The sequence below is a fragment of the Seriola dumerili genome, unplaced genomic scaffold (genome assembly GCF_002260705.1).
Source record: "Seriola dumerili isolate Sdu_G_001 unplaced genomic scaffold, Sdu_1.0 BDQW01000465.1, whole genome shotgun sequence".
Classification (NCBI taxonomy): domain Eukaryota; kingdom Metazoa; phylum Chordata; class Actinopteri; order Carangiformes; family Carangidae; genus Seriola; species Seriola dumerili.
The window spans coordinates 1,156,280-1,170,052 of record NW_019174720.1 but is presented as its reverse complement, the minus strand read 5'-3'; the positions used below and the strand labels follow the sequence as shown (position 1 = coordinate 1,170,052).

Below are 13,773 nucleotides of genomic sequence, written 5' to 3'. Positions count from 1 at the left end.
AAACATACCATTGTCCCAACGATAAAAAGGAAATAAAGGAAATGATACTTACATTGAAGATAAAGCAAAAGACACATGACAAACACCCAGCAGAACTCAAAAGGTGAAGGGGGTTTGGAGACATAGAGGGGGAAGGCCTCATCCTGGCCTCTATCTGTAAGGTGGGAGGAGGTCGTTTCAGAGGTGCGGTGGAAAGGAGGGAACATGAATCTGCAGTTTAAGGGAGACGCATGTTAATGCAGGTGTGAACAGGTGTGAACAGGGCCTGGGTGTCAGTACAGTAAATCCTGAGCTATTTACTCACATTACTCATGAAGAGATGGTGAAATACTGTGTGCATGTTGAATAAAGCAGAAGAGGACTGCTCCTGACTGCTGCCTAAAACAGCTGGTGATTCACTACTAAAGCCTTCCACACACACACACACACACACACACACCTTCAACCATGATAAGCTGCATATGAACATGTGTGAGGATAATCTCCTGTCAGCCCCATGCCATAAAAATCCCACTATCTGTGTGTGTGTGTGTGTGTGTGTGTGTGTCTAATTTTCTTCTTGTCAGGATGGAGGAGGCTGAAACAGCGTTTACATCATCATGAGATGATAAAACTCCACTTCAATCAAAACATCTCAGCAGAGGCAGTTCACTGTAATGATTCCCCACAGCAGCCATGAGGTAATCTCTAATGATGATGGACTCAGTCGATCAGCTGCGGACCAGATCAGAACTAGAAGGAGCCGTGTACATCAGCAGCCTCTCTTGTTTTATTTTATTTACACGATAGCCAGAGGGCAGATCACTTTAACATGGAGCTGTAATTATTTATAGACATGTGATATCTTAAACCATCTCTACTCGTGTGTGTGCTCTGTTGCAGCACAGAGGATCAGGGTTTTAGTCTCATTAAAACCATGGATCATTGTGTGTGTGTGTGTGTGTGTGTGTGTGTTGTGTGTGTGTGGGGGGGGGGTGGGTGGGGTGCTGTTTATTCTGCACACATTTGATCAGAGTAAGAGACATGCATTAAATTAAAAACACATCTCATTATCTACGACGTAATCTTGTGGGTTTTTAAAGGGACACAGTAAAGTCTGGATTTAGTCACCATCATCTAGTGTCTGGTTGAAAACTCAGCAGAGTCAAGGTCAGAATTAACTTATTTTTTTTTAATGATGGGAAAAATAACTAAAATATAGGAGAGCTACAAGAATGATAATATAATAATCATAATAATAACCTTATTTGTCATAGAAGAAATGTAGCACAAAGTGCTTTACTACAAAGAAATGACATGCACCAAGTGCTTCACATGAGAAGAGATAAGATGAACATAAAAACATGTTAAAAACACTGATGTAAAATTAAAACATTAAAAACATTGATGTAAAATGAGCTGGAATAATAATAAAAATAACATAGAGTGACATCAATACTTATAACAGCATATAGAGGAAGTGCTGAGCAGTGGATAGGTGTGAAGCAAAGTGCAAAATTTCAGAGCTAGAAGAGTCATTACATCAGCTGAGGCGCTCTGAAATAAACTCTTTGAAACAGGATAAGTTTAGATGACGATCTAATGCGATCTCTGATCCACCTTCTCACTGTGGACACATTAGAGTTATTATTATTTTAGTCGTATTTCAAACAGGATTATTCAGTGCAGTTGCAAATTGTTCTAGTTTGACAATCATTTCTATTTATAATAATAATAACATTGTGTTCATCAAGTTCATTGCAGAGATCAGTGACAGAAAAACAAATCAGCTGGGTCAGAAACAAAGTAGTCTGTGGGTGCTGAATATTATTGCTGCAGTTACTACTTTCACTGAATGAATACTTATTTCTGTCTCGTGCAAATAATGCAAATAATTATAGACTATGTTGTCAATAAATAAATAAATAAATAGCTTCTTTTTTGGTCTGAATCTGTGAGATAACTACGCCCCCTTATTTGAATATAACAGATGGAAGTAAAAGGAGCTGGAAAATAAATGTGGCATTTGGAAATAAAAGTCTCCAGAAATGAATAAATGTGAAATAAAATAAAAAGCAATTTATTTATTAATTAATTTATTAATTAATTAAGCTATTTACTTATTGACTCCCTTATATATTTATATTTACATTTATTTATATATATATTTATTACCTAATTTATTTATTTCAGGATTTATGTCATATCTGTATTGATTTATTTATGTATTTATTTAATATTGAAAGTGCTCCTTCTGTGCATTTTTTAAATGATAAGGAATGGGAATTACTGGAATTATTGGAATTACTGGAATTACTGGGTTTGTGGTGAGGCGGCCCCTTTAAGGCTGGACTGGCTCGTGCCTGCAGGCGGACGGCAGCAGACAGCGGCAGAGGTGGAGCTGTCCTCCCGTTCACTGACGGCACAGACCTGTCACTGACGCTGGAAGCCGCTCGACCTCCCGGATTATCGCTGCATCGTTAACGCGTTTGTTGAAGCTTCTTACCACACGGCTGAGAGAAGGAGTCGGCGGCGGAGGACGAAGGAGAGAGCGTCGGGTCTGCTGGACACCGAGGCGGCGCACTGCTGCTGCTGCTGCCGTAAACCCTGCTGCCTCTGCTGCAGACACATCCACTGACAGTCACACTGTAACTCAACCGACCCCCTGTCTACAGCTGGATGTTCACCGCGGGCTGGAAACTATGGACGATGGAGGACTGACATCGGAGGAGCCGTGATTAAAAACCTCGTCCTGTTTGGAAAGTAACGACTCGAAAGAAGAAGAAGAAGGAAGAGAAGGAAAAGAAGGAGAAGAAGAAGACCACCGTGTGAGAGCCAGGAGACCAGGAGAGAGACAGCACCAGCAAGATGTCTGTCCCTGTAAGTATGCCAGCCCCAAGGCTCAGGACATACTGTCACTGCCTGTCTGTCCCTCTGTCTGTCTGTCCCTCTGGTTCTCTGCCTGTCTGTCCCTCAGCCTGTCTGTCCCCCAGCCTGTCTCTCCCTATGTGCTTGATTCCTCTACATGCCAGAGCAGGACATCACACACTGAGCCAGCTCATTTCTAATCCAGCACACACCCAGTCCTACACAGAGCAGCACTTCCAATATTAAAATGTCAACTTTCACAGCAGCTGTGAGCCTGTGTGCCACTGACACAGCAGCCAGGTCTAAACTGAACGTTATATTCGGTGCTAATCTTGGTTTGGTTTTATCATGAATAAGTGAAATTTACTGGAGGAACTGACTGAAATGGTTCAGTGTAACATCATGGATGTTAATGTTGCAGGTCTGTGAGTGCTCTTTGATTTAAGGCCACATACCGAGTCTGTGGTGCCATAGCTATTCTGGGCAGGCCTGGCCTGTCAACTTACTCAGACAGCTGATGTTGCTGCTGGTGTGTGTTGAGGGGATGGATCAATATCTGTGCTGCTTGGCTGCTGGTGATGGAAATGGTCTTGATGGAGCTTGTTGTGTTGTTCTTTATCACATTCCTGAGGATCTGTTTCACTAACTGTGCCTGGAGGGCTCCTAATTGTGTTGGGTGTGTGTTGATGTGTTGGGTGTGTCGAGGCCTTGCCACTGACGGAGGCTTGTGGTGTGTGTGTGTGTGTGTGTCAGCCTTGCCAGTCTGTGTACGCCACAAATGGAAAAGGACATCATGATAACTGATGATTTCTTCATGGTTGAGGATAATAATACATGTAATTTCATTGTCAGATCATCATATGTGCAGTTTAGTCTGAGCTGTAGGTGTCATGGGTTTATGCACATGCATGAAACTCATGAAACTCTGCTTAATCATGTCCTGATTCATTGCCGATGCTACAGTTTTTCCATTGGAATTTCACATTGAATTCACAAGAGTCTGCACTTTTTTGTGCTGCAGGCTTTTAAAGCTGTCTTGAAATGTTCTGTCAGTATTTGGAAATTTAAAGAGAAATATTTTTGCAGGTTTGTAGGAAAAGCACCTTCAACAAGTGTTGGCATGTAGTTTCAGTTTTAGAAGATTTGTAAAAGACAAGTGAATCATCCACATATGAAACACACACTAACGTTCACACTGAGCCAACTGTTCTTTAGTAGTTTATTTCCCCATACTGATAAGCAACAAAACACTGTGCACTGTTAATGATTAACACACATTGGAGCTAGCTGGTTAGCATGCTAACTTCAGAAGGGGAAAAAAATGGTAAAAATAGAAGCAAAACAAGAGTGTTTGTTTCCCCCTGTGGAGACAACTGTTGGTAAATATTATTTTTTATGATTAACCTTTATTTACACAAGGGAATCCATTGAGACCGAGGTCTCATTTTCAATGGCGCCCTGGTTACATACAAAGAATTTGTTTCATAAAAACAATATAAAACAGTCAAACATTTGTTCGTTCATAAAACAATGTAAAACAGTCAATAGAAAAACAATTGGTTTCATTCCTTTATTTAATAAAGGATTGAAGTTTGATGCTGAGCTCACAACGTTTCTTCTAGCAATAGCAAAACTTACAAATAGCTCCTTTTAAGAAAAATATCTGGCAGGAAATATCACAATATTCACTCTTATCTAATATCAGTGTGTGTAGTCCCAGGTCAAAGATATTAAGTCTTGAACATAATGTGTCAGCCTATCAGAGCCAGCTGTGATGGTTGCCTCTCTCCTGGCAGGAAGCCTCTCACAAACCTGTGGCTGATGATACTCTCAGAAAGTTTTTGTATAATTCCTCAGAGCTGCAGCTCCCACACCGCAGCAGGGGAGAGTGGTCACATGACAGCATAGTCCTGTGTCTCCTAAACAGCTGTTTGACTGATGGTTCATGGACGGAGAGCGGTGCTACAGAGGACTTGTACATGTGGCTCCTCATCGGCACGGCTGTCATCTCTGGTAATGTGCATTAGTTGCAGCGTGAAAAGGTGTTTCCACCTCTTGGGGGGGGTTCACCCTCTCACTGAGGCAGGATGTTCTCTGATCTGCTAAACTTGGCACCCATACATGGACCTGCTGCCTCCTGCTATTTGACGAGACACGCCGGAGATTCAGATCCGTGTGTGTGTGCGCGTGTTGAGCATGTGTGTTCCTGCCACACAGTGGGGTGGGGAGTTGTATAACACAAAGGTAGAAACTGTGATGATGAAAGTGATGCACTCAAAGTGTATTGGATGCCTGTAGTGTGCGTGTGCGTGTGTGTGTGCGTGTGTGTGTATGTGCGTGTGTGTGTATGTGTGTGTGTGTGTATGTGTGTGTATGTGTGGATGTGGATGTGGATGTTTTCACTAAAAAAGAGACAGGCAGTGAACTCTCTTCTGTCAGACAGACAGACAGGCTGCACATCTCAGCAGGGAGGACACAAGTAGGTCTGCATTCTCCAAAGCAGTGTGAAAGAACACATGGTACCAAATGTTCAGCTGGTGCCTCTCGAGCTATTTCTGTAAAATCCCAGTAGTTCAATGTTCACTTTCACTTTTCAAGAGAACCTCAGTCAACCTGAGTCCAATTCATCCAAAGAGTTCTTCAAGGCTCAACCCCCCAGTTTCACTCCAGCATCAGTTGAATGGCAGTAGAAGGTGAAGATGCTGATTGGTCTTTGATTATACTGAAGATGTCCCATTCAAGCTTTTTTGATCTGATACTGTTCACTGATTGGCTCCTGTTCTGAGAAATCTTTTACACAAAGCCTCTGCAGAAACGACTGCAGAGGCTTTCATGTTTTTTTAGCTATGCTTGTACCATGGCTCCGTGGATTTTAATGTTGGCTGGTTGGTTCACCACTTTGTTTTAGTGTTTGAGTTTTAAACCGGTTATATTTTATGTGAACCAGCTTAACTGACATTTGTCATTATGACAGGTTCTGGCTAATTAAAAAGTAGCCCACCTTATTAACCTCTGCTGACTATATTCCATTAATATGATGTGAGTAACATAATATTATGTTTGTTTATAAATGGACTAATGGAGCCACTTGTGTCTGATGAGCTGTGAGCAATTTACTGCAGAGCAGTGGCAGCATCATTTATAATAAATATCATCTAATAGAATAATAATAATAATCTTTAGCAAAATGTAGAGCGTGAACACACTGGATGTGTGGTGTGTGCATGGCGGTTGAGGAACATCTTTTCATTTTGGCACACATAATGGGTTAGATCAGATACATTGCCTGTCTGACACCTTGCAGCTGTGTCACGTGATCTAGAGCTTCAGCCTATTTTTCATGTGTGATGCTTCTCCCAGCAAAAGGAGACTGAGAAAACCTGTTGATGTCAGTGACATCATACCACTAACATAACATACAACTGAGTCCTTTCACTATAATTTCAATGTCTAGCCGGAATCTGAACATGACACACACATGTAGCAGCTGCATGTGGAGACAGTGACATTTTAGTGACTTTTTCTGTCAAATATAAATCAGAAATTAATTTATAATGAAAAGAAATCCAACATTCCAATAACCTGTAAACTCTATGTAGAGAGACAGAGCTGCAGCAGCAGAGACACAGCTGGTGTGAACGCATACACCAAGCATCAACCACCAGGGCTGAAACATGAAGCCAACACTGAAGTGAACTGCAGTTCCTCTAGTGACCACTAGAGTCTGGCTCCAACAGTGAGTCATTCCCCATAGACTCCCATGTTTAAATGTCCACTGCAGTTACTTTACTTTACAGCAGAAATAAACATGTTTACAGCCTGGTACAAAAACTGTTTTGGTCTGTAAAGCTAATTTTCTCCTTCATGACACCTGTTTATGTAACTCACCTTCACCTTTATTAAGGCTTAAAGTTATGGAGAATTGAGGGCGTGGCCTCTTTGAGTGACAGGTGAATGAGTATATGCTTGTCACAAACTGACATGCACCTTAGTCTCCACACACTTCCCTCCTCTTTGACCATTTTTAGATTAGCCGGGAGTTAGGGGCGGACTCAGAAACTGCCAAGATGGCGACAGTGGAGCAGCTCTGAGCTTCAAAACCACTCTTCAGAAACTTGTAGGTGACATCACAGAGGCCACGTCCATCTTTATCTACAGTCTATGACACACATGCGTGCTTCTCCACAGCAGTTCAGCAACGGCAGCCACCGCTTTCACGCTGCTGAATAATATTCTGACTGATGGAGTGTGTGACCAGTCACTGCAGGTCTAGTCTTGGCTGTTTTGGTTTTAATCATCTGGGATCCACACAGTTTATTCATATGTTTGTATGATGTTACAGACTCATGTCTGTGAATGTGGGACTTACAAACAGGATTTCATGGTGGTGATAGCGCTGGCTCAGCAGCATGTGTGTGTGTACTCTGTGTATTTGCTGTGGAAAGGAAGTGCGTGGTGTGCTCTATTTGTACTGCACAGGTATTATTCTTATTGACATCATCAGTGACATCATCATACCTGCAGCATCAGCCAGTGACTTCCCAGTTTCCACAGCAACCGTTTCCATGATCCCTCCCACCTGGTCAATGACACACACACACACACACACACACACACACACACACACACACACACACACTCTTTCACAGCCTTGCTTTCCATGACGTTGATCACAGGTCTGTTCCTAGAAACAGTGTGTGTGTACGTGTGTGTGTGCACGCTCAGGATTTTGAATTATGTTAAACTGAGCGTGGCTGATGTGCTGATCACACAAGAAAAGAATAGGGTGTGAATTTCAGACTATTTGATTGTTCTTCTTCAGACTGTGGCTGGAGGCTTTTCCACTGAGTGTTGTTCTTCACCCACGCACAAACACACACACACACACACACACACACACACACACACACACACACACACACACACACACACACACACACACACTGTAGCAGCAGCAGCAGAGAGCAGGGATGGGTCAGATATATATAGAATTTCAAGAGAGCAGCCTGATTTTCACAAGCTCAGAGTACAACACAAGGTGTTAGTACAAGCTCACAGACACATTAGTTAATGTGCATATACACGTCTCATGCTAACAATGACCTTATCTTTTTATCTGTATATAAAATCCTTAAACTGATGGAAAACGTGTAGTCATAAGCAACAGTAACATGGAATAACATGAACTGTATCACTGTCAGTATCCCAGTCCATCACTGTGTCTGTACCTCATGCTACCATGTGGTGGCCACAAACAGTTGCTCTCTCCTGATCCTTCCTGACTGATTGTTCTCTAGTTGTAGCTGGTAGCATGAGGCGGTACCTGCAGCCCAGTCAGGTTGCACAGGTAGTCCAGCTCCTCCAGGATGGCACATCCATACGTGCGGTCGCAAGAAGGTTTGCTGTGTCTCCCAGCACAGTCTCAAGAGCATGAAGGAGATACCAGGAGACCGGCCGTTACACGAGGAGAGCTGGACAGGGCCGTAGAAGGGCATCAACCCAGCAGCAGGACCGGTACCTGCTCCTTTGTGCAGGGAGAAACAGGAGGATCACTGCCAGAGTCCTACAATATGACATCCAGCAGGATACTGGTGTACATGTTTCTGACCAAACTGTCAGAAACAGAATCCATGAGGGTGGCATGAGGGCCTGATATCCTTTAGTGGGACCTGTGCTCAGCCCAGCACCCTGCAGCTGGATTGGCATTCACTAGAGAACACCAAAACTGGTATCTCTGCCACTGGCGCCCCGTTCTCTTCTCAGATGAGAGCAGGTTCACACTGATCACATGTGACAGACGTGAAAGAGTCTGGAGACGCTGTGATGAACGTTATGCTGCCTGTAACATCATCCAGCACGACCGGTTTAGCAGTGGGTCAGTGATGGTCTGGGGAGGCAGACGCTCTGAGGATTTCATACCAGTACCTAACAGCAGTACCCTGACTGCTGTTAGATACCGGGATGAAATCCTCAGAGTGATTGTCAGACCTGACGCTGGTGCAGTGGGCCCTGGGTTCCTCCTGGTGCAGGACAACGTCCGGCCTCTTGTGGCCAGAGTGTGTGGGCAGTTCCTGCAATACAAAGGCATTGATGCCATTGACTGACCCTCACGTTCCCCTGACCTAAATCCACTGAGCACCTATAGGACGTTATGTTTCGGTGCATCTGATGCCACCAAGTACCGCCACAGACTGTCCAGGAGCTCACTGACGCCCTCATCCAGGTCTGCATGTCCAGACGTAAAGGGGGTGTATACAGGCACACGGGGCCATACACACTACTGAGACACATTATGAGTTGCTGTGATGACATTCAAGTCGGATCAATCTGTGATTTCAAATTTTTACTTTGATTTTAGGTGTGATTGTGAATCCAGACCTTAGTGATTTTGGTTTCCATCGACCATTGTTATGTCATTTTGCAGATTATACAATTTACATTGTAGATTTTCAACTTGAATAATTCATTCATCAAGATTCCATGTGTAATTTAAGTGTTCCCTTAACTTTTTTCAGCAGTGTATGTTGTAACATTAGTGTACTTCCATAACCTAATGAGAACTACTACACATATATTCAGTATATAAAAATAATAATAAAAATAAATAAGTCCCAGGAAGTGAAAGATGATGCACTCCTACATACGGTAACCAGGAATGATTGGATGGTGTGTGGATTATTTCAGTGTGTGTGTTTACCTGTTTGCTGCCTGTGTGTGTGTGTGTGTGTGTGTGATCTCTAAGTGGACACATGAATTCATAAATTCTGTTTTAAAATTTCATGAAGACAGATGTGTTCTTACAGTCATGCATACATGATACGTGTGTGTGTGTGTGTTTGTGTGTGTCAGGCTTTTGTCCATTAATTCCTCTTTCAGCCCCCCCCCACACACACACACACACACACACACACACACACACACACACACACACACACACACACACCACCCTGTAGTAGGATAGGTAGGGTTTCCTAAGGCTGTGTACAGGGACTGCTTGGTCATAGCAGCACTTGTGATGTTTGTGTGTGTGTGTGTGTGTAAGCACAATCCTAAAGCTTCTCATTTCTGTATTAATCATCACTGCTTAGAGCAAGAAATCCTTCCTCCCATCCCAACACACACACACACACACACACACACACACACACACACACACACACACACACACACCTTGCATCTCAATTTCCCCCAGCTCCATGTTCTCGGCAGGGAGTTGCTAGGGGCAACAGGAGGGTCTGCTGAGTGTGACAGTCACACATAGGGAGCTGTGTGTGTGTGTGTGTGTGCGTGTGTGTGTGTGTGTGTGTGTGTGTTGTGATATAAGAACAGGTAAAAATCATTAGGCTGCATGAGAGTAGCTTGAGAGTGATGTTAGTGGAGTGAGATGCTGTTAATAAGACTCCATCAGTATGTGTTGTTTATTAGCTCAGCTCTGTCCAGCCTCATGGTCCTGTACAGTGTGTCTGGTTCAGTAGAAACAGTAGAGAAAACAATACAAGCAGTAAAAAACATTTTCAGTTATTTCAGTTCATATTTTTGTCACTTTTATTTCTATTTAGACAATTCTTATTTATTTCACCCTGACTTTTATGTTGTAGTTTCTCCTGTCATCCCTATCAGTAATAATAACACTGTATTAAATTGTGAACCAAATTTGAGTTTGTGACTGAACAGTAGAAACCCCCAGGTCAGTCAGACAAATGTCAAAGAGAAACTGAAGCTGACCCAGACTCTCCATCATAAACATCCATCACAGTTTGATGATCTGTCTGATGTTGCTCCAGCAGTGTTGTCAGAACTATGAAAATAAGTGTTTGAGGTGTGTCAGTCGTTGGCCGCACCCCTGTACTGTAAATATCATTTGCTGACAAACTGAGTGATGAAGTTACACCATTGGTCGGCCAGCTGAGTGCTGGGGTTTTCACATTGGCCGTTTCCAAATAATTCTGCGTGAACAAGCAGTGTTTCCAACTTAGCGCCTTTGTCACTACGTTAGCCAACTTTTCAGACCCTTTAGTGACCTTTAATTCCTCTGCGCCAGCGACAGTCAGAGCCAGAGGCATATTGTCCCACCGTACATAAAGTCCATCTGTCCGGCCGCCCCATTCTTTTGGACACGATATCTCAGTAATGCCTTGAAGGAACTTCTTCAAATTTGGCAGAAATGTCCACTTGGACTCAAGGAAAAACTGATTAGATTTTGGTGGCTGAAGGTCAAAGGTCAAGTTCACTGTGACACACACAGAAAACACTTTTTGGCCATTACTCAAGAATTAACACAGTAATTATGACAAAGTTTCACACAAATGTTTCATTCTATATGACTCTGGATAAATAGGGATGTAACCTGAAACTAGTCAGAGTGGAGGAGGCAGAAAACCACCAGGAGGTGATTCTAGTTTTTTATAAAACTCAAACTTGTTCCGTTGTCTGACAACAGAGGAAGAAAAATGTGTAAAGTTTATTGTGAATTCAGCTAATTAGCACATTTTGTCATCCAGCAACATTTAGGACTTATCCAAGTGGATTTAGCTACTTTCCACTGAAAGTTGTTTACAGTGGTTCCACATCCTCAAGAGCACACAGGGTCCAGGGTTTGACCTGGACTTGTTTACTGTGAAGGTTTTACATGTGAAAGCATCTATTGCACTTCCTGAGTTTACATGATCACCAAGCTATAATCTAAAACGATCTTCAGCAGTGTATTGTCTGAAACATACATAGACAACATCCTGCTAACAATGGAACCATCATGTGAAACTGTGATGTTCAAAGAAGAGTGTTTTGTTTCTTTGAAGATATTTCTGATCTGATGAAGACTGACATGTCTGAGAAGTGGACTGCTGAGTCTTATGGAGTGTTGATTTTTTGGTCAAGACAGTGATGTGTCTGTAAACAGTCTGTGATTGGTTGACATCATGAAAACTTCTTATTTTTTAGTTGACAACCATCGTTAGTGGCTCCCACTATCAGCTCTCTCAGTGCAAATCTTGGTGACCTCTCAATTATATTAAAGAGCACCTATTATGGCCATTTTTGTGTTCATCATTTCATTCTTGGTGTCGACTGAAATAGATTTAAACATGTGGTCATGGTTTGGTTCTGCTATATCGTTTTGGGCAAGAGTCTGATCCTGAACCAGAAGATGACAGACCCGCTCCACCTTCACAAGCTGGACTGGAGCAGAAAACAAGCGCACCCACTGTCAGGCAGCTGGAAGGAGGGAGAAATATGAAGAGTGTTGCAAATCAAGATGCTGGACAGCCTGCAAAGATTTCAGACGACAATATTCAGAACTTGGAATACTTTTATGAGAAACCCTTTTGAGTTTTTATGTATGGACACTTCTGGAATAAAGGAATGTAAAAAAAATGGAGGAACTGACAGGCAGTGACAGGTCCACCGCTTCACCTCCTGCTGGTTTGTGATGCCGGTAAATCTGAATCAATTAAACTTTTGTGCGTATGCTTACTGAAAAAGTAAGAGTGGTTAGATTATGGATAATTAATTTGAGCTAACCAGGTACAGCAGGTCAACAGTGACAAACGTTTAATCATTTATATCTTTGCTGCTGGTTCTTACTAACGGGATCAGGTTGCACTAACGTGGTTAAACATCATAAATCCACAGTAACAATGCAGAGTGACCATTGTGAAAATGAAGCGTCCTCCTTGAAGTGCCGGCTCACACTATAATGTTTGGAGAACTGTGGGAAAAAAAGTAGATTTCTCCAGGCAAATGAGAGCTTTGTCTTTCAGCATGGCTACAAAACTAAAGAAAACTCTTCACTATAAGTAGTTATGTGCTGCGCCTTGTGTGGGGACGTGCCAAACTTGCAGGTGGGCAGCACCAAGAGACTTATTGACGTCAATAGGACCAGTCAGTAATGTCTGGACCCCCAACGAGGCGTTTCCTTACAGTATGTAAATATGATATATAAATGATATATAAATGTGTATAAATATTCCAGTGAGCAGCTGTACTGATGAGCTGATGCAGTTGACACCTCCCTGGTAGTTCAGTGTGAGCACAGAGGTGGAGAGGTGCAGGCGTTATCAGCGCATTTCACACACTGTGTAAACTTTGTGTGTGTTAAGTCAGTGTCGGCAGTGTGTGAGCTGTTTGCTGAGCACGCCTCAGTGGTCAACTGCAGTCCGCACAGCACAACACACACTGCAGCAGTATCACTTCAGGATGTTTATTCTATGCACAGATGTCTTGTGTGTTTGTGTGAGACTGTTACTCTGTGTTTCCTGAAGCATCTTTAGTGGAGTAGACCAGCAGCAGAGCGTCCACCAGGCTCAGCTGTGGGGCCTCCTGGTCTCCTTCCAGGCCAGGAGTCAGGACTACATTCTCACTCTCCTCTTCACTCACTCAGGTGAAACTATGCATCACTGCTGGCTGTGCTGACATCGGTTGGTCCATATTTCCCTCTTCGTCTGTGTTTTATTTGAAGTGTTGACCCATAAGAAGATATATTTGTGGTTTAAGAACCAAAAACCATCTCAGTGTAGTTTTACATCTATTCTCTCAGGCTTCTCTCTGGAGCTGTAGTGACAACAGGTCAGTGAGCCAATCAGAGCTTCTCTGATCGGCTCACTGACTGACTGAATAAAAATAAAGCAGATTTCACGTAAACACTCAGAGAAACCAAATCCTGCAAGGTTGAATGGTGGGTCAAGCTGGGTGGGGCTTGGTGACTGCTTTGATGTGACATCACAAAGTTCCAGAAGTCCTGACAGCTGGTTTTAAGGCTCAGTTTCTGAATACAGGCTGTGTGCATTTCTCTGTGGACTGAGGCTTTGATACTTTCACAGTGTTAATATAGAAGCTAGAGCTGATCTATAATCAAACAACACATGGACAGACTGTATAGAGCTTTAACTTGGACACGCCTGAGCTTGTGTTCCTGCGGGGTAAGGGAGG

At 42.9% G+C, this 13,773-nt stretch overlaps 1 protein-coding gene across 4 annotated transcripts in view; it reads left to right on the top strand.

Moving 5' to 3' along the window:
• Positions 1-2,427: 2,427 nt before the first annotated feature.
• The window catches only part of bcar1 (BCAR1, Cas family scaffolding protein), a 92,566-nt gene continuing 81,220 nt past the window's right edge, over positions 2,428-13,773 (top strand). For all 4 annotated transcript variants that reach the window (XM_022763013.1, XM_022763015.1, XM_022763014.1 and 1 more), the window contains exon 1: positions 2,428-2,859. In XM_022763013.1, the coding sequence (XP_022618734.1) occupies positions 2,848-2,859 (12 nt within the window). In that variant the 5' untranslated portion in view covers positions 2,428-2,847. The remainder of the gene's footprint in view (positions 2,860-13,773) is intronic.